At 41.1% G+C, this 26,802-nt stretch overlaps 1 protein-coding gene across 1 annotated transcript in view; it reads left to right on the top strand.

Moving 5' to 3' along the window:
* The window catches only part of KHDRBS3 (KH RNA binding domain containing, signal transduction associated 3), a 222,333-nt gene that overhangs the window by 179,439 nt on the left and 16,092 nt on the right, over window positions 1–26,802 (top strand). Inside the window, exon 7 of the mRNA XM_065399700.1 lies at window positions 3,189–3,271. Coding sequence (XP_065255772.1) covers window positions 3,189–3,271 — 83 coding nt within the window. The remainder of the gene's footprint in view (window positions 1–3,188; window positions 3,272–26,802) is intronic.

Here is a 26,802-nt window from a genome sequence, read left to right as displayed (position 1 = left end):
GGTTACTTTGTTGTAACACAAGTTCTTCAATATGACTGCATATTCACACTTCCCTCCTATCTCCCCCTCTTTCTCAGGGTCCTATTATGGTCACTCTGAGTTAGCAATGGAAGGAATTGAGACTGTAGAGGGCCAGCGTCCCCTTGTAAAGCTTTTGGAAATGCCAAGGGAAAGAGGCAAGGCATGTGCTCTTTAACGCGCACTGCTTGGAGGAGGTTCTCCGGTTAGGCACCACCCGGTGGCACAATACCTGTAAGTGTCAATATGTAATCATCTCAAAGAATTGTGAGTTATAGGGAAGTAACCTTCATTTATCATCCTTTACATGCTATAAAGTGAACGCATCAAAACAGAATAGTCCAATACCTGTTCAGAGACTGGAAAGTTCAGTGAAACCCAAAGCTACTAAATAATATACTAACTTTTTGGAAGAAGATTATATTTAAAGAGAAGTTATCCAGATACTAAATATAGTAACACACAGAGCTGCCAACCAGGATGGGACAGGAAACGATAGTATTGGCCATGCCAGTTACACCCTATTAAGGCAATTGGGCTAGCAACTTATGGAACCAATCCTCTCTCTGTACTCTAAGTTGAACCTGCCATACTTATCCAGCATTCTGTCTCCCTTGTGGTGGAGTCAGTTTGCTAGCACTCTTTCCTACTTGGAGCACATTTTGGCATTGTTCCTTTTAAGAAGGTTTAGATATGCTGGGTCTCAAGCAAAAGCCACTTTTCTTTTCTTTGTCTTATGACCCTTCTCTTCCCCCACACCCCTCAGGGCCAACTGTTCAGCAAAACATTCCCTCCTAATGTAGCCAATATGGGTTATCTGAGTCGACTTCCAAAATTCCTTAGGACTCTCCATTGGTGGAAGCTCCCAACCAATATAATATAGGAAGTTCATTTTGATCCTCTATCCCCCCAGCCATTGTGATCATCACAAATGCATCCAGTTTGGGTTTGAAAGCTTATCTCCGAAGCTGAGAGTTCAAAATTGGTGGAATCTGGGGGAGGAAACCAAGTGCCATATACATGTAGTGGACCAAAGCTATTAGGTTGCCTCGAATCCTTTCTGGCATTGAATAAGGGCTATGTTGTTAACATAATGGCTAAATATTACATTAATAAATAATGAGGTGCTAGTTAACAATAATGCCAGGAACTAATGGCTGTGTCGGATGGGAGTCTGGCTCATCAAATGCAACTCAGCAGATCTGACTGACAGAGAATATGGCAACAGACTCTCAGTTGCTGGCTGCAGGAACAGTGTGAGTGTTCCTTGAAACAGACAGTGATGGATAGACTATCACAGACACATTCTTGCTGAACTGGAGCAAGGGCTTCTTTGATGCCTTTCCAACAATTCCAATGGTAATAAAAAGATACAAGACATTCTCCAAAATCATACTAGTTGCCCTAGTTGAGCTAGACAGTATTGGTACATGAAGTTCCTTGGTCTTCAACATTCATCATCAGACCTGCTATCACAGGAAGACTATTTTCTCTATTTTACCAATTTGGAGTCACTTCATCTCCGTTGCTTTGATCATAAGACATTGACTACTTCTGATGTGGAATGCTCTGTGGAAATAGAGGAGGCTCTGCTACATTCTCTAAAGCCATCTGTGTTGAATTGTTCATCTCAGAAGATGTTTTCTCAAAGGTAATAACATAATGTCTCCATGACCCATGCCCACATAACTGATTTTGAAATATTTATTGTACTTGGTGTTTAAGTCTTCCCTTGTATTGTATTCTATCAAGGTACATCTATCTATAATCTTACTATATTCTCTCCCAGTGGATGTTTCTATTGATTTCAGTCATCAAAAAATTCCTGAAAGGGTCTGGTGTTTTCCCATCAGAGTTGAGAACCTATTCCATCAAGGAACCTTAGTGTTGTGCTGACAAGATTGTACAGCTGGAGATCTTATGACCGTGTTCTTTATTCCACTTGACACTAAAAGCACCATTTTTAGTCACAATTACATCTACAAGAGAGCTACCCTGTATTTTTATCTCAAATTTATTCCAAATCTGATGTCTTAATTTCATCTGAATCAGATCATCAGTCTCCCAAGTATCTTTTCAAAGCTTCTTTCTTACCTGGGGGAACTAGGCTTGTATACCTTCTATGGCAAGAGAGGGCTTTGAGTTATTTGGGTAAAATTGAGGCCTTTAGAATGTCAACAATTATTTAACTTCGGGGGATCAATGTGAAGGGAATGTCATTTCCAGTCAGCATCTGTTTAAATGGATTAGGCTTTGCATTGAGTCATGTTGTAAATTATCTAAGGTGTCAGTTCTTTACAGTTCTAGATTTCACTCTGCTACGCATAAGCGAATATCACGGGGGTACCTCTGTATTCTTTTCATTATAAACATCTGGAAGGGTCCTGCCTGGACTTCTGTATAAACCTTCATACAACACTGTTCTCTCAATTTGGGATCTAGGTCTGATGCTGGTTTTGGGAGGGCAGTTCTACAATTCTTGTTTAATTAGATCTCTGCCCTCCTTCATGGGGTTATGCCATTTACTAAATTCCCACAAGTGGGACTATGCAGAGGCTACTTCAAGAAGTACAAATGGTTACTTACGTTAGTAACTCTGGTTCTTAAGGGTGTTGTCTCTGCATAATTACACTGCCTGTCAGCCTCTCTCTTCTTCAGAATTATACTCTTACAGGATTCTTGAGTTTAGGGGAAAAAACTAAGGCAACTGGATTTGCATAGCCTTTTTATAACCTTGGGTCCAAAGTTTGTTGCCACAAAAGGTCCCGAACTGACACTGCTTTCTTGAAGGTCTGTGGCTCCAGACATACCACAGGTGTGAATATGCAGAGGCAGCACCCTTGAAGAACCACAGTTACTTTGTGGTAAGTAGCCATTTTTATTCAACATGCTAGTCTCTTAAAAGTGCAAAATAGGTTGCCACCAAGATCTCAAACTTAAATCCAAAGTAACTACATAAATCTTAGATCTTAGATTTATGTTGCCTCTCAGATAGAATTGGTGTGTATTAAGTAAATTAAGCTTTTATAGTTCCACGGTTTACATCTTGTTGCATGAATTTAGATTTCAGTTGATAGTGTTGTTCACATTTATAATTATTAACGTATTTCTTTCAGGTTCTGAATTGTGTTCTTTAAATTTTAATATTACTTTTCTATTATATTTTTCAGGAGTATGATGATGGATATGGCACTGCTTATGATGAGCAGGGCTACGACTCCTATGACAACAGCTATAGCACCCAGGCACAAAGGTAAGTATCAAGTCCCACTGTATTTATAGCAGAAAACTCCTAAAATCAAGTAGCTAATTTTACTTTCAGTACCGATGAATTCCTTTTACATCTAATCTTAAACAGCATAAATATTATGCAAGAGGATTGTTAGCAACAATCTGCAGTCGTATATACTTCTCTGCTATCAGGTATGTATAAAAGACAAATTGCCACCAAAAGGGGTTGAAAGGAACCCAGTAAACAAGGAGAAGAGGTATTGAAAGAATGGCAAATTTTACTAGATGACATTATTCAGAAACTTGGTTGACAGTGGCATTCTAAAGTGCCTGAACTGTATATATTTGAAAGAAAAGGAATTTTCACTCACTTTTTAGCTTGTTGGAACTTGACTTCGAAAAATTTCAAGAATCAAAGGATAACGTGTAACTTGTTCAGTACAAATAGATTTTGATAAAAGAATTTTAGGGGACTTTATATTTGATTGATTTGGTTTATTTGGTTGAGCTCATTTTGCTGATCATGCTGAGTATGCAGATATTCTGGTTTTATGTTCCTGCATTCATTATCCATGGTTATTCACTTTAAAAGATTTCTCTTACAATTTTTCTCATGTCTATTGTAAGATGTCCTTTACAATATCTCTAAGGATAGGGAGTGTGCTGTTCAAACTGACAATATATCTCACCCACCAGTAAACAAGTTAAAGACAACTTTTACTTAAACGCATTGTAGCTTTGCAGCAAAATCTGAAAAACTAAAGAACCCTGATTTCACAACACAGTTGAGGAGGAAAAACACTTTCCCAGCTGGCAACTGAGGAATATTTTGCCATTCTGTTTGTCAGGAATGATTTAAGTCTTTGTGAGGGAAGAAAGCTCTCAAAACCAGGCAAACTGCTCAAAGTGAAAAATCAATGGAAAGTTTTAATTTCACTGTTTTCACTGAGATTGTTTTTTTATGACGTTTTTGACAACCAGAAAAGAGTAGTCTTTATTCATGGTGTCTCCTACCTGAAAAGGTTTTGTAAATTTCTAAAAACTGATGTGCACACCAGAAGCATTAAGAACTCTGGAGGACGTGTCTACCTTGCATACTACCTTTAGACAATAGCAGCAGTTAACATGATTTTTTTAGTAAAGATACTGGTCAAAAAAGTCTTAGAATTCTTACTTTTAATATTGACAGTTCTATTTTGCTTTGTTGCTTTTAATGTTAGTAATAGGTTTTATTTGCTATTGCAGGCTATGCTTCCAGATAGCACGATGAAAATACTGGACTAGACTAAAACTTAAAAATGATTATTTGAATTTGTTTTTCCTTTTTGTCAGGTTTTAAACAAGACCTGTTATGAACTTTTTTTTTTATCTTTTACAAATTTTGGTGGTCCTCTGAATGGTGATGAGCAAAAATCAATTTTCCAAGAAAATGAAACACAACATGTAATTCATATGTAAAGTACTGATTACTAGCCATAATGTTTTATTCCTGAGGGTATGTCTACACTACGAAATTAGGTCAAATTTATAGAAGCCGGTTTTATAGAAATCGGTTGTATACAGCCGATTGTGTGTGTCCCCACATAAAATGCTCTAAGTGCATTAAGTCGGCGGACCGCGTCCACAGTACCGAGGCTAGCGTCGACTTCCGGAGCGTTGCACTGTGGGTAGCTATCCCACAGTTCCCGCAGTCTCCGCCGCCCATTGGAATTCTGGGTTGAGATCCCAATGCCTGAATGATGCAAAACAGTGTCGCGGGGGGTTCTGGGTACATGTCGTCAGGCACCTCCCCCTCCGTCAGGGCAACGGCAGACAATCGATTCGCGCCTTTTTACCTGGGTTACCTGTGCAGACAACATACCACGCCAAGCATGGAGCCCGCTCAGCTCAGCTCAGCTCACCGTCACCATATGTCCTCTGGGTGCCGGCAGACGTGGTACTGCATTGCTACACAGCAGCAGCTAATTGCCTTTTGGCAGTAGACAGTGCAGTATGACTGGTAGCCTTCATCGGCGATCTGGGTGCTGGCAGACGTGGGGCTGGCAGACATGGGGCTGCATTGCACACAGCAGCAGCCCCTTGCCTTTTGGTAGAAGATGGTATATTACGATTGGTATCCGTCGTTGTCGTACTGCAGTGGCTGTCAATCATGGGCACCTGGGCAGACATGCTCAGTCCTATCGAACTGTCTTGACGATGATGGCTATCAGTCGTAGTATGCTATTTTCTGCCAAGCGCCCAGTATTTTCTGCCAAGCACCCAGAAGATGCCGAGGGCTATCAGTCATGCTGCACCATCGTCTGCCAGCTTAAGATGTAAAAAATAGATTTGTTCATTTGCTTCCCCCTCCCTCTGTGAAATCAACGGCCTGCTAAACCCAGGGTTTTGAGTTCAATCTTTGGGGGGGCCATTCTGGGTGACAGTTGTTTGTGTTTCTCCCTGATGCACAGCCACCTTCGTTGATTTTAATTCCCTGTACCTGTACGCCATGTCGTCACTCGCCCCTCCCTCCCTCCGTCTGTCAGATACTAGTTTCACGCCTTTTTTCAGACCAGACGCCATAGCACTGGGATCATGGAGCCCGCTCAGATCACCGCGGCAATTATGAGCACTATGAACACCACGCGCATTGTCCTGGAGTATATGCAGAGCCAGGACATGCCAAAGCAAAACCAGGACCAGCCGAGGAGGCGATTGCAGCGCGGCGACAAGAGTGATGAGGAAATTGACATGGACATAGACCTCTCACAAGGCACAGGCCCCAGCAATGTGCAAATCATGGTGTTACTGGGGCAGGTTCATGCCGTGGAACGCCGATTCTGGGCCCGGGAAACGAGCACAGACTGGTGGGACCGCATCGTGTTGCAGGTGTGGGACGAGTCCCAGTGGCTGCGAAACTTTCGCATGCGTAAGGGCACTTTCATGGAACTTTGTGACTTGCTTTCCCCTGTCCTGAAGCGCCAGAATACCAAGATGAGAGCAGCCCTCACAGTTGAGAAGCGAGTGGCAATAGCCCTGTGGAAGCTTGCAACCCCAGACAGCTACCGGTCAGTCGGGAATCAATTTGGAGTGGGCAAATCTACTGTGGGGGCTGCTGTGATCCAAGTTGCCAGGGCAATCAAAGACCTGGTGATATCAAGGGTAGCGACTCTGGGAAACGTGCAGGCCATAGTGGATGGCTTTGCTGCAATGGGATTCCCAAACTGTGGTGGGGCCATAGACGGAACCCATATCCCTATCTTGTCACCGGAGCACCAAGCCACCGAGTACATAAACCGCAAGGGGTACTTTTCAATGCTGCTGCAAGCCCTGGTGGATCACAAGGGACGTTTCACCAACATCAACGTGGGATGGCCGGGAAAGGTACATGATGCTCGCGTCTTCAGGCACTCTGGTCTGTTTCGAAAGCTAGAGGAAGGGACTTTCTTCCCGGACTAGAAAATAACCGTTGGGGATGTTGAAATGCCTATCATGATCCTTGGGGACCCAGCCTACCCCTTAATGCAATGGCTCATGAAGCCGTACACAGGCAGCCTGGACAGTAGTCAGGACCTGTTCAACTACAGGCTGAGCAAGTGCCGAATGGTGGTGGAATGTGCATTTAGACGTTTAAAAGCGCACTGGCGCAGCTTACTGACTCGCTCAGACCTCAGCGAAAAGAATATCCCCATTGTTATTGCTGCTTGCTGTGCGCTCCACAATATCTGTGAGAGTAAGGGGGAGACATTTATGGCGGGGTGGGAGGTTGAGGCAAATCGCCTGGCCGCTGATTACGTGCAGCCAGACACCAGGGCGGTTAGAAGAGCACAGCAGGGCGCGGTGCGTATCAGAGAAGCTTTGAAAACGGGTTTTGTGACTCGCCAGGCTTCGGTGTGAAACTTCTGTTTCTTTCTCCTTGATGAACCCTCCGCCCCCCTCCCCACCCGGTTCACTCTACTTCCCTGTAAACCAACCACCCCACCCTCCCCTCCCCCCTTCGAGCACCGCTTGCAGAGGCAATAAAGTCATTGTTACTTCACATTCATGCATTCTTTATTAATTCATCACACAACTAGGGGGATAATTGCCAAGGTAGCCCGGGATGGGTGGGGGAGGAGGGAAGGAAAAGGACACACTGCAGTTTAAAACTTTAACTCTTATTGAAGGCCAGCCTTCTGATGCTCGGGCAATCATCTGGGGTGGAGTGACTGGGTGGCCGGAGGCCCCCCCACCGTGTTCTTGGGCGTCTGGGTGAGGAGGCTATGGAACTTGGGGAGGAGGGCTGTTGGTTACACAGGGGCTGTAGCGGTGGTCTCTGCTCCTGCTGCCTTTCCTGCAGCTCAACCATACGCTGGAGCATATCAGTTTGATGCTCCAGCAGCCGGAGCATCGACTCTTGCCTTCTGTCTGCAAGCTGATGCCACCTATCCTCTTCAGCCCGCCACTTGCTCTGTTCATCCCGCGATTCAGCCCGCCACCTCTCCTCTCATTCATATTGTGCTTTTCTGTAGTCTGACATTGACTGCCTCCACGCATTCTGCTGTGCTTTGTCAGCGTGGGAGGACATCTGGAGCTCCGTGAACATATCATCCCGAGTCCGCCGTTTTCTCCTTCTAATCTTCACTAGCCTCTGTGAAGGAGAAACATTTGCAGCTGGTGGAGGAGAAGGGAGAGGTGGTTAAAAAAGACAAATTTTAGAGAACAATGGGTACACTCTTTCACGTTAAATTTTGCTGTTCACATTACACAGCACATGTGCTTTCGTTACAAGGTCGCATTTTTCCTCTTATATTGAGGGCCTGCCGGTTTGGTGTGAGAGATCACTCATGCAGTGCCAGGCAACAGATTTCGGCTTGCAGGCAGCCATGGTAAGCCACAGTCTTTTGGCTTTTTTAACCTTCTTAACATGTGGGAACAGTTTCAAACAGTAGCGCCCTCATTTCCCATACCAAGCACCCATTGGGTTGGCCATTTAAAATGGGTTTGCAATGTAAAAGGAGGGGCTGCGGTTTCCGGGTTAACATGCAGCACAAACCCAACTAACCCCCCTCCCCCCCCCCACACCCAATTATCGGGGATGATCACTTCACCCCTCCCCCCACCGCGTGGCTAACAGCGGGGAACATTTCTGTTCAGCAGAGCAGGAAGGGGCACCTCTGAATGTCCCCTTAATAAAATCGCCCCATTTCAATCAGGTGATCATGAATGATATCAGTCTCCTGAGGATAACAAAGAGCGATAAGGAATGGATGTTGTCTGCATGCCAGCAAACACCGGGACCATACGCTGCCATGCTTTGTTATGCAATGATTCCAGACTACGTGCTACTGGCCTGGCGTGGTAAAGTGTCCTACCATGGCGGACGGGATAAGGCAGCCCTCCCCAGAAACCTTTTGCAAAGGCTTTGGGAGTACATGAAGGAGAGCTTTCTGGAGATGTCCCTGGAGGATTTCCGCTCCATCCCCATACATGTTAACAGACTTTTCCAGTAGCTGTACTGGCCGCGATTGCCAGGGCAAATTAATCATTAATCATTAAACACGCTTGCTTTTAAACCATGTGTAATATTTACAAAGGTACACTCACCAGAGGTCCCCTGTGTGCCCTCAGGGTCTGGGAGCACGCCGTGGGTGAGTTCGGGGGTTACTGGTTCCAGGTCCAGGGTGATAAACATATCCTGGCTGTTGGGGAAACCGGTTTCTCCGCTTCCTTGCTGCTGTGAGCTATCTACATTATCTTCATCCTCATCTTCCTCGTACCCCGAACCCGCTTCCCTGTGTGTTTCTCCAGTGAAGGAGTCATAGCACACGGTGGGGGTAGTGGTGGCTGCACCCCCTAGCACGGCATGCAGCTCCGCGTAGAAGTGGCATGTTTGCAGCTCTGCCCCGGACCTTCCGTTTGCCTCTCTGGCTTTGTGGTAGGCTTGCCTTAGCTCCTTAATTTTCACGCGGCACTGCTGTGCGTCCCTGTTATGGCCTCTGTCCTTCATGGCCTTGGAGACCTTTTCTAATATTTTGCCATTTCGTTTACTGCTACGGAGCTCAGCTAGCACTGATTCATCTCCCCATATGGCGAGCAGATCCCGTACCTCCCGTTCGGTCCATGATGGAGCTCTTTTGCGATCCTAGGACTCCATCACGGTTACCTGTGCTGATGAGCTCTGCGTGGTCACCTGTGGTCTCCACGCTGGGCAAACAGGAAATGAAATTCAAACGTTCGCGGGGCTTTTCCTGTCTACCTGGTCAGTGCATCTGAGTTGAGAGTGCTGTCCAGAGCGGTCACAATGAAGCACTGCGGGATAGCTCCCGGAGGCCAATAACGTCGAATTCCGTCCACACTACCCCAATTCCGACCCGCTAAGGCCGATTTTATCGCTAATCCCCTCGTCGGAGGTGGAGTAAAGAAACCGGTTTAAAGGGCCCTTTAAGTCGAAAGAAAGGGCTTCGTCGTGTGAACATGTCCAGGCTTAATTCGATTTAACGCTGCTAAAGTCGACCTAAACTCGTAGTGTAGACCAAGCCTGAGTCTCACCAGGGTAGAATTACTTTATTAGGTAGTTGCTTTATGTTGCAACTGGGATATAGTTCCAGTTATGTTCACTAGACTCCAAATTTGATAAACTTTTTAAAAGAATGACTTATTCACTTACTTATTTTGCCGTTTTTATAAACAATAGGGGTAGTTCATGGTGAAAGGGAAGGGGGTATGAATTCGCTCAATGAAATATTGCTCACACAATCCCGGCTCACATTTTTTGCAAACATATTTCAGAATTGCATTAGCAGGCTAAAACTAATAGCTGTAACCAAACCATCTGAGCAACACAGAACAATTTTTAATCTGATGATCAAAGAATAGCACATATTGTAATGTCATTTGTAACTACTGAGAGATGCTTGTAACACTGGAATATATCTAAATGTCTTGGTGTTACACAAATTATGTGAAACAAAAGAGAATTGTGATGCTATAGTATCTTAAATTTTTTTTGATACTTTCCCCTCATTATAAGGGGAAAAAAACTTGATGTATTTGAATGAAGAAGAGGTCCACATGTTTAAAATGGGTCACTTTTTGATTAGCATGTAAAAGCAAGGTTTGCTTGTTTTAAGTACCCCTAAAATAATGTTAAAGCAAATATTAGGTTAATCAGCCTCTTTAAACTCAGTCAACAGTTAGGGCTACATTTTCCTTTTTTCTAGTACTGTGGGTACGTGGAATTCTTAAAAAGTTCATACTGATTTAAAAATATTGCAGATTTCAGAGATATTCTGTGTACTTAAAATGAGGAATGCCACTAGAACTGGAAATATCTCTAGAAACAGACTAAAGTTTTGAAGTGTACTCCACTGTATGTGTACTTCTACTACTCAAGGGAAATTACAGATGCTTCATCTATTTGCTGTTATTCAGTCTTAGGATTCCTGATTTGCAAAATAATGATTTTTTTAGCGTATTTGTTGTACATCTCAGGGTAGTGGTATTTTTGGTGTTCTAGGCTAAGTCATAGTTTTCTTATGTGAATCAAAATAGTACAGTGCTAGTTAAAGAGAATGTTCTTGCAGTGGAATGAATAGCTCACTGTCCAACCCAAGTACATCTCAAATGTGAAGTGCAGTAGTAAATTTTTGTAGTTTGTTCTCCATTTTGGGGCATCCAGTACAACTGGATAGAGCTCTCCTCTAGCACGGCACCATATGATACTTTCACATCCTCCTTACTGTCTCCCCAGGATATCTGTAGCTGATAGGGGTTGAAGGGAATGATATGACATTCAGATACCATGGTCTAAATATTGTGGGTGGATGGGTACTTGAATCTTCACTTGCCTTCATGAAAAGCTGCTCTTCCTCTCTCTACAACCTAACCTCCCCTTCTCTCCAGCCACCAATATTGTTATATAGTAGCCAACCTCCAACTAGGAGACTGAAAGTGATGCCCATTTTAAGTTTTATTAATGGCATTTTGTTTGGTATTCAGATGTCATCACTGAGAATCACTTTTGCATGACTCCTGGTACCTATCAACCTTGGGTTTTATTTAAAAACCTTTCACTCTAATACCAGAGAGGAGAAGACTAAATTTGAGATTTCTCTCCAATTCTTACACATGGTAGTGTCCCAGCAAGCAAGTACAATATCTGTGGGGAGTGTTTCCATTTTGAATACTAAAATGTTGCATCGTCTACAAATAATTTGTTCATAGAGTAAATCCACAAATAGAGTGCATTTTGGTGGGCTTTCAAAGGAACTATCTTTGGCAATTATGATAGTCTTCAAATAGATAACTCTGAAGTGTGCTGGATTTAGCCAGCCAGCTCCATTGACTTCTGTGGGAGACATGTGATTAAATTCCCATGCAGCACTTAACATTTAGGGGATAATATTAGATAGAAATTATACCCATACAAATTAGTAAGGCTAATTGAACAAATAATGCTAAAGCAGTCCAGTCATAGTAAGAAAGATCAAATGAGTTTATGAAACATTGTTGCTTAAGCTTTTGAAAATTGAGAATAGGAAACATTTGTGAAATTGTCAGTCAGCCAGCTCTACCTAAAAACCAGAGTATAATGGAAACTGTCAAAAGCTATGAACGCTCATGGTAGATTTTCAATGCCAAGCTAAGGAAAGCAAAAAGACTAAAATTAATGTTGCCATATGCCATGCAATATAGCTTTTCTGCAGGCAGCTTTTGCATTATGCATTCAGTAATTTCTTCATGAAAGCTGCACTACATAGATACATAATAATTTAACATATACTGCTGTATATAGCACAAATGATCTGTTTAAATATAAATTGAACTGCAGAAGTTAAATACTGCTAAAACAATAACCCCCCATATTATTGTATTCATTTGTGCTTGGCACACAAGTGCCTTTTTTACCAACTTCACTCGTGTGTGTGTGTGTGTATATATGATATTTATGAAACAAAGTTGAATTACAAATAATACTTCTCAAAACCATACATCAGGCAATAATCTTTTACTTGGATTTATGGTCAAAAGAAGTTGCTGTTTTAATGGCCTAATGTTAATACTAGAACATTTTATCACGAAAATCCACAGATTAGAATATAATAGAGGAAAAAGGAGAATTTTAACAGGGAATTATTTCAGATCTGTAGACCAGAGTTTAAACATGTTCACTCTGAAGACAAATTACATTAAAATATTAAATCTCTAAAACACTACAGAAAAAATTAGGCCAATGGCCTTTATGCCTTGGAAGCTTCATACATGATATACACAAGTGTTTGCGAAGACAATAATAGGGCAAAGGCAAACTACTGGTAATAAATCAATTGCCACTGTCAGCTCACTATTTAATGTTCTCTAGAATACATAAGATTTATCACTGAGGAATTGTAGAATAATGGTAGTATATGGAAACAAAGTCCACTAGGGAGATGTACTACATCATTCAGATTTAGCGCTGCCATCTGCTTAATAGCATTGAGATGACTACAGAGGTACTTATGATCAACCATTCATAGCAGTGACAGATGCTGCAGAGAATTAACATGCCTGAGAATGAGGTTTGTTACTAAAATTCAGATTATGTGACAAGATTGCTGAAAAAGGATATGTGTTTGTTACCTGTCCAACAGCACTAAAGGTTTAGTATCTACTTTAAAGTTTTCTGTCAAGAGAGAATGATTAATGCTTGCAAACAAAACAAAATGCTTAATTTTTCTCAGATTTCAAAGCTCTTAAAAATGTATAGAACTATTTCAATTTTCCCCACGTCTCCTAGAAACTTCAAAAAAAAAGTATTTCTAGAATCGTTTGTTGATATATGTGATATGGATACAGTGATTTCTTCCTCTTGGGTGCTATATCCATAGTATCCCCACCAGTGATGGAAGTTTGTCAAGAAAAGAGTTAATAATTTAAACTGTGAAAGCCATGGAGAGTAAACTAGTTTGCATAAACCTATATGCCATATGTTTTTTTCATAGAATCCTAGGATTGGAAGGGATCTTAAGAGGTCATCTAGTCCAGTCCCCTGCACTCATGGCAAGACTAAGTATTATCTAGACCATCCCTGACAGGTGTTTGTCTAACATGCTCTTAAAAATCTCCAATGATGGAGATTCTACAACTTCCCTAAGCAATTTATTCCAGTGCTTAACTCCCTGGACAGTTAGGAAGCTTTTCCTAATGTCCAGCCAAAACCTCCCTTGCTTCAATTGAAGCCCATTGCTTCTTGTGTTATCCTCAGTGGTTAAGAACAATTTTTCTCTGTCCTTGTAACAACCTTTTATGTATCTGAAAACTGTTATGTCCCCTGTGTCTTCTCTTTTCCAGACTAAACAAACCCAATTTTTTCAGTCTTCCCTCATAGGTCATGTTTTCTAGACTTTTAATTGTTTTTGTTGCTCTACTCTGGACTTTCTCCAATTTGCCCACATCTTTCCTGAAATGTGGTGCCCAGATCTGGACACAATACTCCAGTTGAGGCCTAAGCAGCACGGAGTAGAGCGGAAGAATTACTTCTCATGTCTTGCTTACAACACTCCTGCTAATACATCCCAGAATGATGTTCGCTTTTTTTGCAACAGTGTTACACTGTTGACTCATATTTAGCTTGTGGTCCACTATAACCCCTAGAACCCTTTCTGCCGTACTCCTTCCTAGACAATCTCTTCCCATTCTGTATGTGTGAAACTGATTTTTCCTTCCTAAGTGGAGCACTTTGCATTTGTCTTTGTTAAACTTCATCCTGTTTACCTCAGACCATTTCTCCAATTTGTCCAGATCATTTTGAATTATGACCCTGTCCTCCAAAGCAGTTGCAATCCCTCCCAGTTTGGTATTATCCGCAAACTTAATAAGCGTACTTTCTATGCCAATATCTAAGTTGTTAATGAAGATATTGAACAGAGCTGGTCCCAAAACAGACCCCTGCGAAACCCCACTTGTTATGCCTTTCCAGCAGGATTGGGAACCATTAATGATAACTCTCTGAGTACGGTTATCCAGCCAGTTATGCACCCACCTTATAGTAGCCCCATCTAAGTTGTATTTGCCTAGTTTATCGATAAGAATATCATGCGAGACCGTATCAAATGCCTTACTAAAGTCTAGGTATACCACATCCACAGCTTCTCCCTTATCCACAAGACTCGTTATCCTACCAAAGAAAGCTATCAGATTGGTTTGACACGATTTGTTCTTTACAAAACTACCTTCCAAGTGTTTGCAGATGATTTCCTTAATTACTTGCTCCATTATCTTCCCTGGCACAGGAGTTAAACTAACTGGTCTGTAGTTTCCTGGGTTGTTTTTATTTCCCTTTTTATAGATGGGCACTATATTTGCCCTTTTCCAGTCTTCTGGAATCTCTCCCATCTCCCATGATTTTCCAAAGATAATAGCTAGAGGCTCAGATACCTCCTCTATTAGCTCCTTGAGTATTCTAGGATGCATTTCATCAGGCCCTGGTGACTTGCAGGCATCTAATTTTTCTAAGTGATTTTTAACTTGTTCTTTTTTTATTTTATCTGCTAAACCTACCCCCTTCCCATTAGCATTCACTATGTTAGACATTTCTTCAGACTTTTCGGTGAAGACCGAAACAAAGAATCATTAAGCATCTCTGCCATTTCCAAGTTTCCTGTTACTGTTTCTCCCTCTTCACTGAGCAGTGGGCCTACCCTGTCTTTGGTCTTCCTCTTGCTTCTAATGTATTGATAAAAAGTCTTCTTGTTTCCCTTTATTTCTGTAGCTAGTTTGAGCTCATTTTGTAACTTTGCCTTTCTAAGCTTGCCCCTGCATTCCTGTAGTGTTTGCCTATATTCCTCCTTTGAATGATCGTACCATCCGGTATGTTTACTACCGTACTTTTCAGTCTACTTTTAAATGTCCATACTTCATGAACTGCGCAGAGGGTGAACATTCCATTTCACTAAGGTTTATAAGATTTAAAAATTTGCTTCATTTCAGATTGGAATGAAACCTGAAAATTTTGAAATTCCCCTCTAAGGACAACTCAAAAAATGTATAAGAATGATGGGAACATTTTTATTTGATTTTGACTTTTTAAAATGTGTTATAATATACAATGCAAAATATAAAAAAAAATGAAATGAAAAGTCATTTCAAAATGAAAAATCAAAATGTTTCATTTAGACAGTGTCAAAACGGGATGTTTTGACATTGTTGGAAATTTCTTTTTATTTTTCCTAAATGAAATTTTGGTAAAATCGGCATGACTTTCCAAGGCATTTTTATTTCAATGGAATTGCATTTTACCTCAGAAAACGATTCCATCAAAGGTTTTTTCCTGACCAGCTATAGTTTTCACCTCAACCATTTGAATGTCCTTGGAAACAATTTTACAACTTAATATACGTCAGGAAGATTTTTCCTGATACTCTGTACTTGAATCCATAGCTGCCACTAAGCATACAATCAGAAAAAAGTTTCTTAGGCTGGTAAGCAGCAGTGTCTTTGTATTATGGGAATTTTCATTTTAAAGTTTCATTAATGCATTGATTTGCAGATGATGGTATTTCAAAGTTGTACTAAAATTTAATTGTTGACATTTTGTTTGTGGGGCTCAATGTTTTAAATTTACATTGTTAGGCGTCTTAGCAATCATGCATTTTCAGGGTGTATAAATATGGATTATATGCAAAACAGTGTCTGTTACAGCTTTTCAACGTGTAATTTTCTGCATCTTACTGCTGGTAGCAGAATATGTTTCAGTCTCTGATGTATTCAGGAATCGATCGATCCTATCTATAACAGTTTGATTTCCTGTGATAGGTTAAATGGCTAGTATCTTGCAAATTGTTGATTACAGAGCACCTGGGACACATTTATTTATTGGAAGTACATAATTTATTACAAAGCAACCCTCTAAAAGAATTATCACAAGCATACCACATACGGGCTTTGGAGGCCAGGGTGACAGAACTGGAGGAGCTAAGGGAGGCAGAGAGGTATGTTGATGAGGCTTTCCAGGACACTGTAGATTTGTCCCACCTCCGGTCAGACAGCCCCTGTGCTGTTAAGGAGAATGAAAGGCTCAGGGAAAGAGAGCAATCAACAGCAGCAGAGGGAAACCTTCCCATAGTTGGGACCTTCCTTCCAGATGATGTTGGGGTATCCTCTCGCACTGAGGTTATCTCTCCGGGGGAGGGAACTCCAGTCATTAGGAAAAGGCAGGTGTTAGTAATGGGAGATTCGATCATTAGAAACATAGCTAGCTGGGTTTTTGCTGACTGGGAGAACCGTATGGTGACTTGCCTGCCTGGTACGAAGGTTGTAGATCTCTCGAGGCATCTAGATAGACTTATGTGTAGTTTTGGGGAGGAGCCGGTGGTCGTGGTACATGTAGGTACCAATGACATAGGGAAGGGTAGGAGAGACGTTCTGGAGGCCAAATTTAGGCTGCTTGGAAAGAGACTGAAATCCAGGACCTCTATGGTGGCATTCTCAGAAATGCTCCCAGTTCCACATGCAGGGCCATGTAGGCAGGCAGAGCTTCAGAGTCTCAATGCGTGGATGACACTATGGTGTAGAGAGGAGGGGTTTAGATTGATTAGGAACTGGGGAAACTTCTGGAATGGGGGGAGCCTATACAGGAAGGATGGGCTCCACCTAAACCAAAGTGGAACCAGACTGCTGGCACTTAACATTAAAAAGGTTGCAGAGCAGTTTTTAAACTAAGAGATGGGGGAAAGCCGATTGCTGCAGAGGAGCACGTGGATCAGACAGAGACTTCTCTTAGAGGAGAGTCTATTGATAGAGATTCTCTAGGTTTTAGTCAGAATGAGAGGATGGAAGAGGATAAAGTATGGGCCAGACCAGATGAGAAACATTCACATAAAAAAGAATCTGACACATCAGAAAAGGGCAGACCAATAAACAGTGACAAGTTTTTAAAGTGTTTGTACACAAATGCTAGAAGTCTAAATAATAAGATGGGTGAATTAGAGTGCCTCGTTTTAAAGGAGGATATTGATATAATAGGCATTACAGAAACCTGGTGGAGTGGAGACAATCAATGGGACACAATCATTCTGGGGTACAAAATATATCAGCAGGACAGAACAGGTCATGCCGGGGGGGGGGGGGGGAGGGAGGAGAGTGGCACTATATGTGAAAGAAAATGTAGAATCAAATGAAGTAAAAATCTTAAATGAATCCACATGTTCCATAGAATCTCTATGGATAGTAATTCCATGCTCTAATAAGAATATAACAGTAGAAATCTATTATCGACCACCCGACCAGGACAGTGATAGTGACGATGAAATGCTAAGGGAGATTAGAGAGGCTATCAAAATAAAGAACTCAATAATAGTGGGGGATTTTAATTATCCCCATATTGACTGGGTACATGTCACCTCAGGACGAAATGCAGAGACAAAATTTCTCAATACTTTAAATGACTGCTTCTTGGAGCAGCTGGTACAGGAACCCACAAGGGGAGAGGCAATTCTCAATTTAGTCCTGAGTGGAGCGCAGGAGCTGGTCCAAGAGGTAACTATAACAGGACCGCTTGGAAAGAGTGACCATAATATAATAACATTTAACATTCCTGTGGTGGGAAGAACACCTCAACAGCCCAACACTGTGACATTTAATTTCAGAAAGGGGAACTATGCAAAAATGAGGAGGTAGTTAAACAGAAATTAAAAGGTACAGTGACTAGAGTGAAATCCCTGTAAGCTGCATGGACACTTTTCAAAGACACCATAATAGAGGCCCAACTTAAATGTATACCCCCAAATTAAAAAACACAGTAAAAGAACTAAAAAAGAGCCACCATGGCTTAACAACCATGTAAAAGAAGCAGTGAGAGATAAAAAGGCATATTTAAAAAGTAGAACTCAAATCCTAGTGAGGTAAATAGAAAGGAGCATAAACACTGCCAAATTAAGTGTAAAAATATAATAAGAAAAGCCAAAAAGGAGTTTGAAAAACAGCTAGCCAAAAACTCAAAAGGTAATAACAAAATGTTTTTTAAGTACATCAGAATCAGGAAGCCTGCTAAACAACCAGTGGGGCCCCTGGACGATCGAGATACAAAAGGAGCACTTAAAGATGATAAAGTAATTGCAGAGAAACTAAATGAATTCTTTGCTTCAGTCTTCACGGCTGAGGATGTTAGGGAGATTTCCAAACCTGAGCCGTCCTTTTGTAGGTGACAAAACTGAGGAATTGTCACAGATTGTAGTGTCACTAGAGGAGATTTTGGAATTAATTGATAAACTTAACAGTAACAAGTCACCTGGACCAGATGGCATTCACCCAAGAGTTCTGAAAGAACTAAAATGTGAAATTGTGGAACTATTAACTATGGTTTGTAACCTGTCCTTTAAATCGGCTTCTGTACCCAATGACTGGAAGATCGCTAATCTAACGCCAATATTTAAAAAGGGCTCTAGAGGTGATCCCCGCAATTACAGACTGGTAAGTCTAACGTCAGTACCGGGCAAATTAGTTGAAACAATAGTAAAGAATAAAATTGTCAGACACATAGAAGAACATAAATTGTTGGGCAAAAGTCAACATGGTTTCTGTAAAGGGAAATCATGTCTTACTAATCTATTAGAGTTCTTTGAAGAGGTCAACAAAATGGACAAACTGGGGATCCAGTAGACATAGTGTACTTAGATTTCCAGAAAGCCTTTGCAAGGTCCCTCACCAAAGGCTCTTATGTAAATTAAGTTGTCATGGGATAAGAGGGAAGATCCTTTCATGGATTGAGAACTGGTTAAAAGACAGGGAACAAAGGGTAGGAATAAATTGTAAATTTTCAGAACGGAGAGGGGTAAATAGTGGTGTTCCCCAAGGGTCAGTCCTAGGACCAATCCTATTCAATTTATTCATAAATTATCTGGAGAAAGGGGTAAACAGTGAGGTGGCAAAGTTTGCAGACGATACTAAACTGCTTAAGATAGTTAAGACCAAAGCAGACTGAAGAACTTCAAAAAGATCTCCCCAAACTAAGTGATTGAGCAACAAAATGGCAAATGAAATTTAATGTGGAGAAATGTAAAGCAATGCACATTGGAAAAAATAACCCCAACTATACATACAATATGATGGGGGCTAATTTAGCTACAACAAATCAGGAAAGAGATCTTGGAGTCATCGTGGATAGTTCTCTGAAGATGTCCACCCAGTGTACAGTGGCAGTCAAAAAAGCAAACAGGATGTTAGGAATCATTCAAAAAGGGATAGAGAATAAGACGGAGAATATCTTATTGCCCTTATATAAATCCATGGTACGCCCACATTTTGAATACTGCATACAGATGTGGTTTCCTTATCTCAAAAAAGATATACTGGCATTAGAAAAGGTTCAGAGAAGGGCAACTAAAATGATTAGGGGTTTGGAACGGGTCCCCTATGAGGAGAAATTAGAGGCTAGGACTTTTCAGCTTGGAAAAGAGGAGATTAAGGGGGGATATGATAGAGGTATATAAAATCATGAGTGGTGTGGAAGAAGTGAATAAGGAAAAGTTATTTACTTGTTCCCATAATATAAGAACTAGGGGCCACCAAATGAAATTAATGGGCAGCAGGTTTAAAACAAAAGGAAGTTCTTCTTCACACAGCGCACAGTCAACCTGTGGAACTCTTTGCCTGAGGAGGTTGTGAAGGCTAGGACTGTAACAGAGTTTAAAAGAGAACTAGATAAATTCATAAAGGTTAAGTCCATTAATGGCTATTAGCCAGGATGGGTAATGAATGGTGGTCTAGCCTCTGTTTGTCAGAGGGTGGAGATGGACGGCAGGAGAGCGATCACTTGATCATTACCTGTTAGGTTCACTCCCTCTGGGACACCTGGCATTGGTCACTGTCGGTAGACAGGATACTGGGCTGGATGGACCTTTGGTCTGACCCAGTATGGCCGTTCTTATGTTCATGGATAGTACTGTAGCTTCTAATTGAAAATGAGTCTGCTGTGTCTTGTGACTTGCTTTTAAGGGTATGTATGCACTTTGAACTCGAGGACAAATACTTGCTCTAGCTCTCGTTGAGCTAATAGCTGCAAGACGTGCTAGCCACCCTAACTCATGCCCATCTGACACCAGAGGCACTTACTCAAGGGCATTACTGTGGCTATACTATATTTTTAGCTGACTAGCTCAATGAGAGCTAGCACAAATATGTCTCCTCAACCTTGATACCACAGCCCTAACTTGAACTTTAGACGTCCCCTTAATTCTTATTGTGTCTAGTCTATAAAAAGGCCTAGATGATGGAGTAGGCACCTAAATACCTTTCTGTGGATCTAGCCATAGGCTTCTAAATAACTTATGTGCTTTTGAAAAATTTGCCCCAAATCTAGCAAATAATTTGAGGTTAAGAAAAGTGTTTGATGCTTTGCAAAATGATTAGTCTGCAAATTTAGTAAACATTATAAAATGTAGAGCAGTTGGAATGCTACAAAGGGATAAACTTCCAAATTATTGCATAGGAAGTTAGCAGAGACTAATGATAATGGAAGTCGTGAGGCTAACATACCATATGATATTTCAGAAAATAGGGGAAAGCGGATGAGGGGTAATCAAACAAATGGTAGTCCAAGATGCAAATCAGGGAGCTACTAAATAAAATAAATATTAGGAGTATTTTTAGGTAGTGTTAGTGATACTGAATAGACTGTTTTATAAGCCTGAAAATTCAACTGTTGGAAAAAAAACAAAATCTAGCCTGTATGCGATAAATGATTTAAGTAATACTCCCTGAACTTTGTTTTAGGATATATCTAAAAATAAATAAAATAAATCAGTTTGGAGAACTGCTATAGATTTTTTTATTTGCTATAATTATAATACAAATACAAGAACAGTCATATTTTAAGTATTCAGGAAATGGAAAAAAAAAAGTTCTGATTGCAAACTTAACTCATTCATATTGCACAAATTCTTCAGTTTTGCCCAGATACAGTTTTTTGAACCTCTGTCTGAATTATCACCATGCTGGTAAGGTGGAAGAGAATCAATAGGACATAAGAATTTCTCCTTTGCTTACTGGAGAGCTGAAATCATTAGGAAAGGATAGGTGAAGTGTGACCTCTACTTAAGAAAGATGTTAATAAGCTAGTAATCTTAAAATGTGAGATCTTCAGGACTTATACATTGCAGATATTTATAATAGTAACTAATTTAAAAAGCAGTGGATTAAAAATATCTTTAGTTACATAAACAACTTGAACTAACTGCAAAACATTTTGACACAAAAGATAAGATAGCTGAAGTTTAGAAAACTGCCAAAGATGAATCTAGAGCAAGTAATTTTCAGTTCAACAAGTAACAGGACAGTTTTTTGAAGAGAGAAATCTTGGAGTATAGCTTTTCTTTAGGCACACGAGCCCGGAACCACAAAAGGTCTTAAGTGCCTAGAAAATCACTGGAATAACAATGGGACCCACAAAGGCTAGATTAGGTGCCTAGGCTCCCTATACAATGAAAAGAAGAAATAGGCACATAAGGGTGGGATCCACAAAAGCCAGCACACTAGGCAGGGTGATCCCTAAACTAGCCAATAGGAGATGCTGACCAGAAGGGGTGTCCTAAGCCACACCCCTATCAAGGAGTTATGTGCCTGAGTCGGGGCATACTTAATCATTGGTCCAGGGAGAGAGAGAGAACGAATGACTGTATAGACTGGGGTTAGGACACCCATGTGGGAGATCCAGTGTCTCTGCTCCAGTGACTCTAATTCTGTGTCCAAAAGGAAATATCTTCAACAGGAGAAACTGAGGGTCTCCACGGCAGAATATGGCATTGCCCAGTGGTTTGGGCACTCGCCTGAGAGCTGAGATTCCCGTGTTCAAAACCTTTCTCCCTATCAGGCAGAAGTGGGAATTGAACCTCTCTCTCCCACAGCGTGGGTGAGTGACCTAAGCACAGGGCTAAAAATTATAAGGGAGGCGCCATTACCTGCATTTCCACCTGGATTTTGAATGGGGCTGTAAGCATGCCTACTAAATTGGGCCTCTCAGGCAAGATACATGGGTGAATGTCTGTCTTTTCCTGATTTGTGGATCGTGCCGGGGCTTAGGTGTGAGAGAGGCATCCAGAAACCTAGAGTGAGGCAGCAGCATGCACGCCCAGAAGCAGAAACTTAAGTGACTAGGGAACTTTTACAATGAAAATTTAGGCACAAGTGAATTTGCATGTCTACTGGGCTACACAGCAGCCAAGCAGTTTTCTGGATTGCAGTGGTGCCTAAAACTGGGGCTTAAAAGTCCAATTCCATTTGTGGATCTGGACTTTGGATACTATGGTTGTGATCGCCTAGACAGTTGTTTGTGGGTAAGTTTTCAAACCATTGTGCAGAGATTGAGCTATACAACTCCCACTATCAGAGGGAATTATTTGACTAAATCTCTCTCTGCACATCTCTTCAAAAATGTACTGCTTGATGTTAAAATGATTGGTTGACTTGTTATAGGAATAACAAATAATGGTTATAAGAACGGGCTTTAATGAGCCATCTGCCTATTCCTGTTCTTTGAAAGTTTGTGTGTTCCCAATAAAGTGATACTATATTAAAAGTAAAGTGTGCAATTTAACTTTCTCAACTTCAAGCACCAGATGCTGCCCTATGGAAGAAAAATGTGCTGAATCTAAAAGTTCAGTTCAATCTCTAAATGCTACAAAAAATGCACCAGAATTTCTACCAAGACCACATTTTTTCAAAGATAAAGTAGTTTGCATATTCACATTCAACATGTTGATGGTTTTCACTAGAGCTGGGTGAAATTTTGCAGTTTTACTTTCTGACCCTTTTGAACACTTTCTTTTCGGAAATAGTCTAGTCTCTTTTTAGATGCAGTGATTCAAATAAACTTTCATTTGGGAGAAAAAAAACAGCAAATTGGAAAGGGCTGGGGGAGTTGCCATAGCTATAAAAAAAAAAAACGAAACTTCACTTATGAGCAGAGGCAGAGCTGGTTTGTCATCTTTGGGAAATTGTCTTTTATGGGTTGTTAGGCAAATGGGTGAAAGTCTGGGAGTTAAGAGAGAGAGTTGAAAACATTATATAGTTTATACACACAAAATTTACACTCTTTTGAGCTGGGATCAGAGGGTGCAGAGAAGACCATTATATTCATCTAATAGGGGAAGTGTGTCATAGTGCCCTCAAGGGGTTTATTCGCTTTACAATAGATGGATCATGTGAGATGACAGTGTAACTCATTGCAAAAGTGCATGTTCGGTCTCTCTGTAATGGCTGGCTCACTAAAGAATAACAGGCTACTGAGTTTCTCCTTAAGTTAGCTCTAGTGGTAGAGATCTGTGCTGTGGTGCTGTAGATCCAAGGTTCAAACCTTGGTTTATCACTCATGCAATGCACATTAGGTACAGCTAAGTGGTGTCCAAAACTTGGCATTTCCTTTCTTTTATGAATTTGTATTGGGTAGATATTATGCTTAACCAATTTTGATTGCATAGTTTCTGTTTATGGAATATTTTAATGGAGGGAAGCCTCACCAATAGCTGCAACTGCAACTTTTAGACCGTGTACAATGCCAAATAGGGATAACAAGGGGGCTAAAGTGGCCACAGCTCCTATTGCCCTGGTCAGTATTCTATTCAAAATGGATGCTGTGCAAGTGGGAATAACCTCACGATCAATTTTAGATAACATGCAAAGATGGGTAAATGGCAAAACCCACCATCCTGCACTGCCCACATAACACATGTATTATCAGAAGCTATGTGTGGATAACAGAGCAGTGTCAGCCAATATTACCCTTTAGAACAAATTACCTATTTTAGTTGTGTCCCTTCAGAGTCTAATGGAACCAGAATGGCAGATTGCTATAAGCAAAAATATTGATAGCTTGGTCGGCCTTTACAATGATCTTGTATGCTTAGCTGTCGATTCAGTAGCTCCTCATTACCTCCTTCCTGGTTTAGCTTTCTCAGGTCACCAGCATGTATAGATGTCCTGTGACTGACATACACAGTAGGAGAGAAGGCTGCTACTGAGGGAAGAATTTGGTCATGGTATGTCTTCCTCTGCAGCATGGGACACTTATAAAGCCAGTTGCCTACTGGCAGTGTGATAGGGACTAGTGTCAATCACCTCTACTTCATATGTCCTTTCTGCTGCCCTTCTCAACATTTTGTACAGCATTAATATTTTGCAGTGGGAAATAAGACTCCCAAGTAGGAGCACCTTATCTACAGCGGCTGAAGAAAAAAATGAAAGCCTTTTAATGTTCACTTTCTAATATTTGTGGGCATCATTGTAGGGCAGCAGTTCTGTGGCTCTAGTCAGAAACCAAGGGAGAGCACAAATTTTAGTGCTATATTCAAAAATTTCTAAAATAGTTGCATCCAATAACAATATAGCATTTCTTCAAGATCTAACAGCCTACACTGTTAGATGTGTTTTGTGTGTATTTTGACTCACAAAATTTTTAATAGCAGCATCTGACGACTGTAATTAATAGTCGAGTATTAAAAATCCTGGACTTCATATACTATGCTGAACAATAAATTTGTTAAGGCCACAATGGTTATTAAAGTCAGGACTGGTGGCACCGCCTATCACCAAGGTTGTCTGACACTTCGCATTATAAGACCCTGTTTTCAGTTCCTTATGTCGCTGCCAAACTTTAACAGTTTGGGTTAAAATTGTCCATGCTGAGGGTGTGTCAGGCTAAATTATTTTGAAAATTTTCAGATAAAACAGTTCAGCTGTTTCCAAGAATGAGAGTAAGGAAAAATAAATTTCCATTGCAAGACTCCGATTCAGTCCCAGAGCAGGTCTATCGTCGGCACTAAAGAAAGCAAGCCGGGGTCCTGTGGTAAAAATAGTATGCGATCATGTAATTCAAGACTGTGAAAATGCATGTGGACATGGGCCTGAACTAAGTTTTCCAGAAGCAACCTTAATTCTCACATTTCCTAAATTTTTGAGTGCTTGACTTTGCAACCTTAATTTTTTTCAACATGGCGGGGCAGGGGGGAATTGAGAGGGGGTTAATAGTATCTAAACTTTATTTTTAATGAGTCATGAACCAGCAGCTATCTTTGATCATCTGTACCAGTCCACATGCTTGGCTACAGTTCATCTCTATCAGCAGATAAAGACAATATGCTGAAATATTTTCAGTGATGTCATCTTGTTTGTATGACAGGCGTGTTGGTTTAACCTGGGCAGTCATTTCTCACTCCAGCAGATGGAAAACATTGTATTTTTAACACATAAGACATAAAAAAATGGTACCTCTCATCCGCCTGATCCTACCTTTATGACAGAACACACTACCACATAAATGTCTGGTTGCAGTGTCCATAAGAGGCACTGATGATCTAGAAGAACACAAGAAGCTCAGAAGGAGCTCAACCCTAGGATGTTCAAGAAAGTAAACGAGATGTGAGGATTCCCCCACAGGAAAATCCAGGACACATTTCTCACAATTCACTGCTGGGAAAATCTCTTAATATAAGGACCACTCACACAGGAAGATCTAACTCACTTTAGGTTTAGGACATAACTATTGAGAGGGCAAGACATGGGAAGAGGGTTTGTCAGACATCTTCGTAACAGTGGTGGCAGAACAAATAAGACAATTGTTTTGACAGGCCATTTGTTCCCTAGTTCGCTTGTTCTGTGCTATCAGTCTGTAGCAGGCCAAACAAAAGAGTCCACATACATAGAGTATGTCTACACTCCAGCATAGAGGTATACATTTCAGCTCAAGGAGACATACCTATGATCAAGACCCACTCTGATCAAGCTAAACTGCTAAAAATTGAGTGTAGCCACAGTGGTGCAAGTGGCAGTGGTAGCCCCCCAGATACATACCTGTCCAAGATGCTAGGCCCATACTCAGATGGCTAGCTCTTCCAGCCACTTGCACTTCTGTGGCTGCACTCTATTTTCAGCAAGTTAGCTCAGTCAGTGCTAGTGCGGGTATGTCTCCTTGAGCAGGAATTTACTGGACATAACCCATAAAGCTCTTTCAAAAACAAATTAAAATTTCCCTGCCACTGGCTTTCCTCAACTACTCTTTCTAAAGCTATCCTGACCTCTCCGCAAAGGGGTCAGCCTCAAAGCCTGTAAAAAACCAAACAACCATAGTATTGATATTGCAAAATAACAAGCAAAAGCAACAAACAAAGGATTACTTGTCAAGTATCAGGGGGTAGCCGTGTTAGTCTGTATCTGCAAAAACAACAAGGAGTCTGGTGGCACCTTAAAGACTAACAGATTTATTTGGGCATAAGCTTTCGTGGGTAAAAACCTCACTTCTTCGGATGCATAGAGTGAAAGTTACAGATGCAGGCATTATATACTGACACATGGAGAGCAGGGAGTTACTTCGCAAGTGGAGAACCAGTGTTGACAGGGCCAATTCAATCAGGGTGGATGTAGTCCACTCCCAATAATAGATGAGGAGGTGTCAATTCCAAGAGAGGAAAAGCTGCTTCTGTAATGAGCCAGCCACTCCCAGTCCCTATTCAAGCCCAGATTAATGGTGTTAAATTTGCAAATGAATTTTAGTTCTGCTGTTTCTCTTTGAAGTCTGTTTCTGAAGTTTTTTTGTTCAATGATAGTGACTTTTAAATCTGTAAT

Source organism: Emys orbicularis, chromosome 2 (genome assembly GCF_028017835.1).
Source record: "Emys orbicularis isolate rEmyOrb1 chromosome 2, rEmyOrb1.hap1, whole genome shotgun sequence".
Taxonomy (NCBI): Eukaryota; Metazoa; Chordata; order Testudines; family Emydidae; genus Emys; species Emys orbicularis.
Note: the sequence above shows the minus strand (reverse complement) of the source record. Positions and strands in the feature narration are given on the sequence as shown.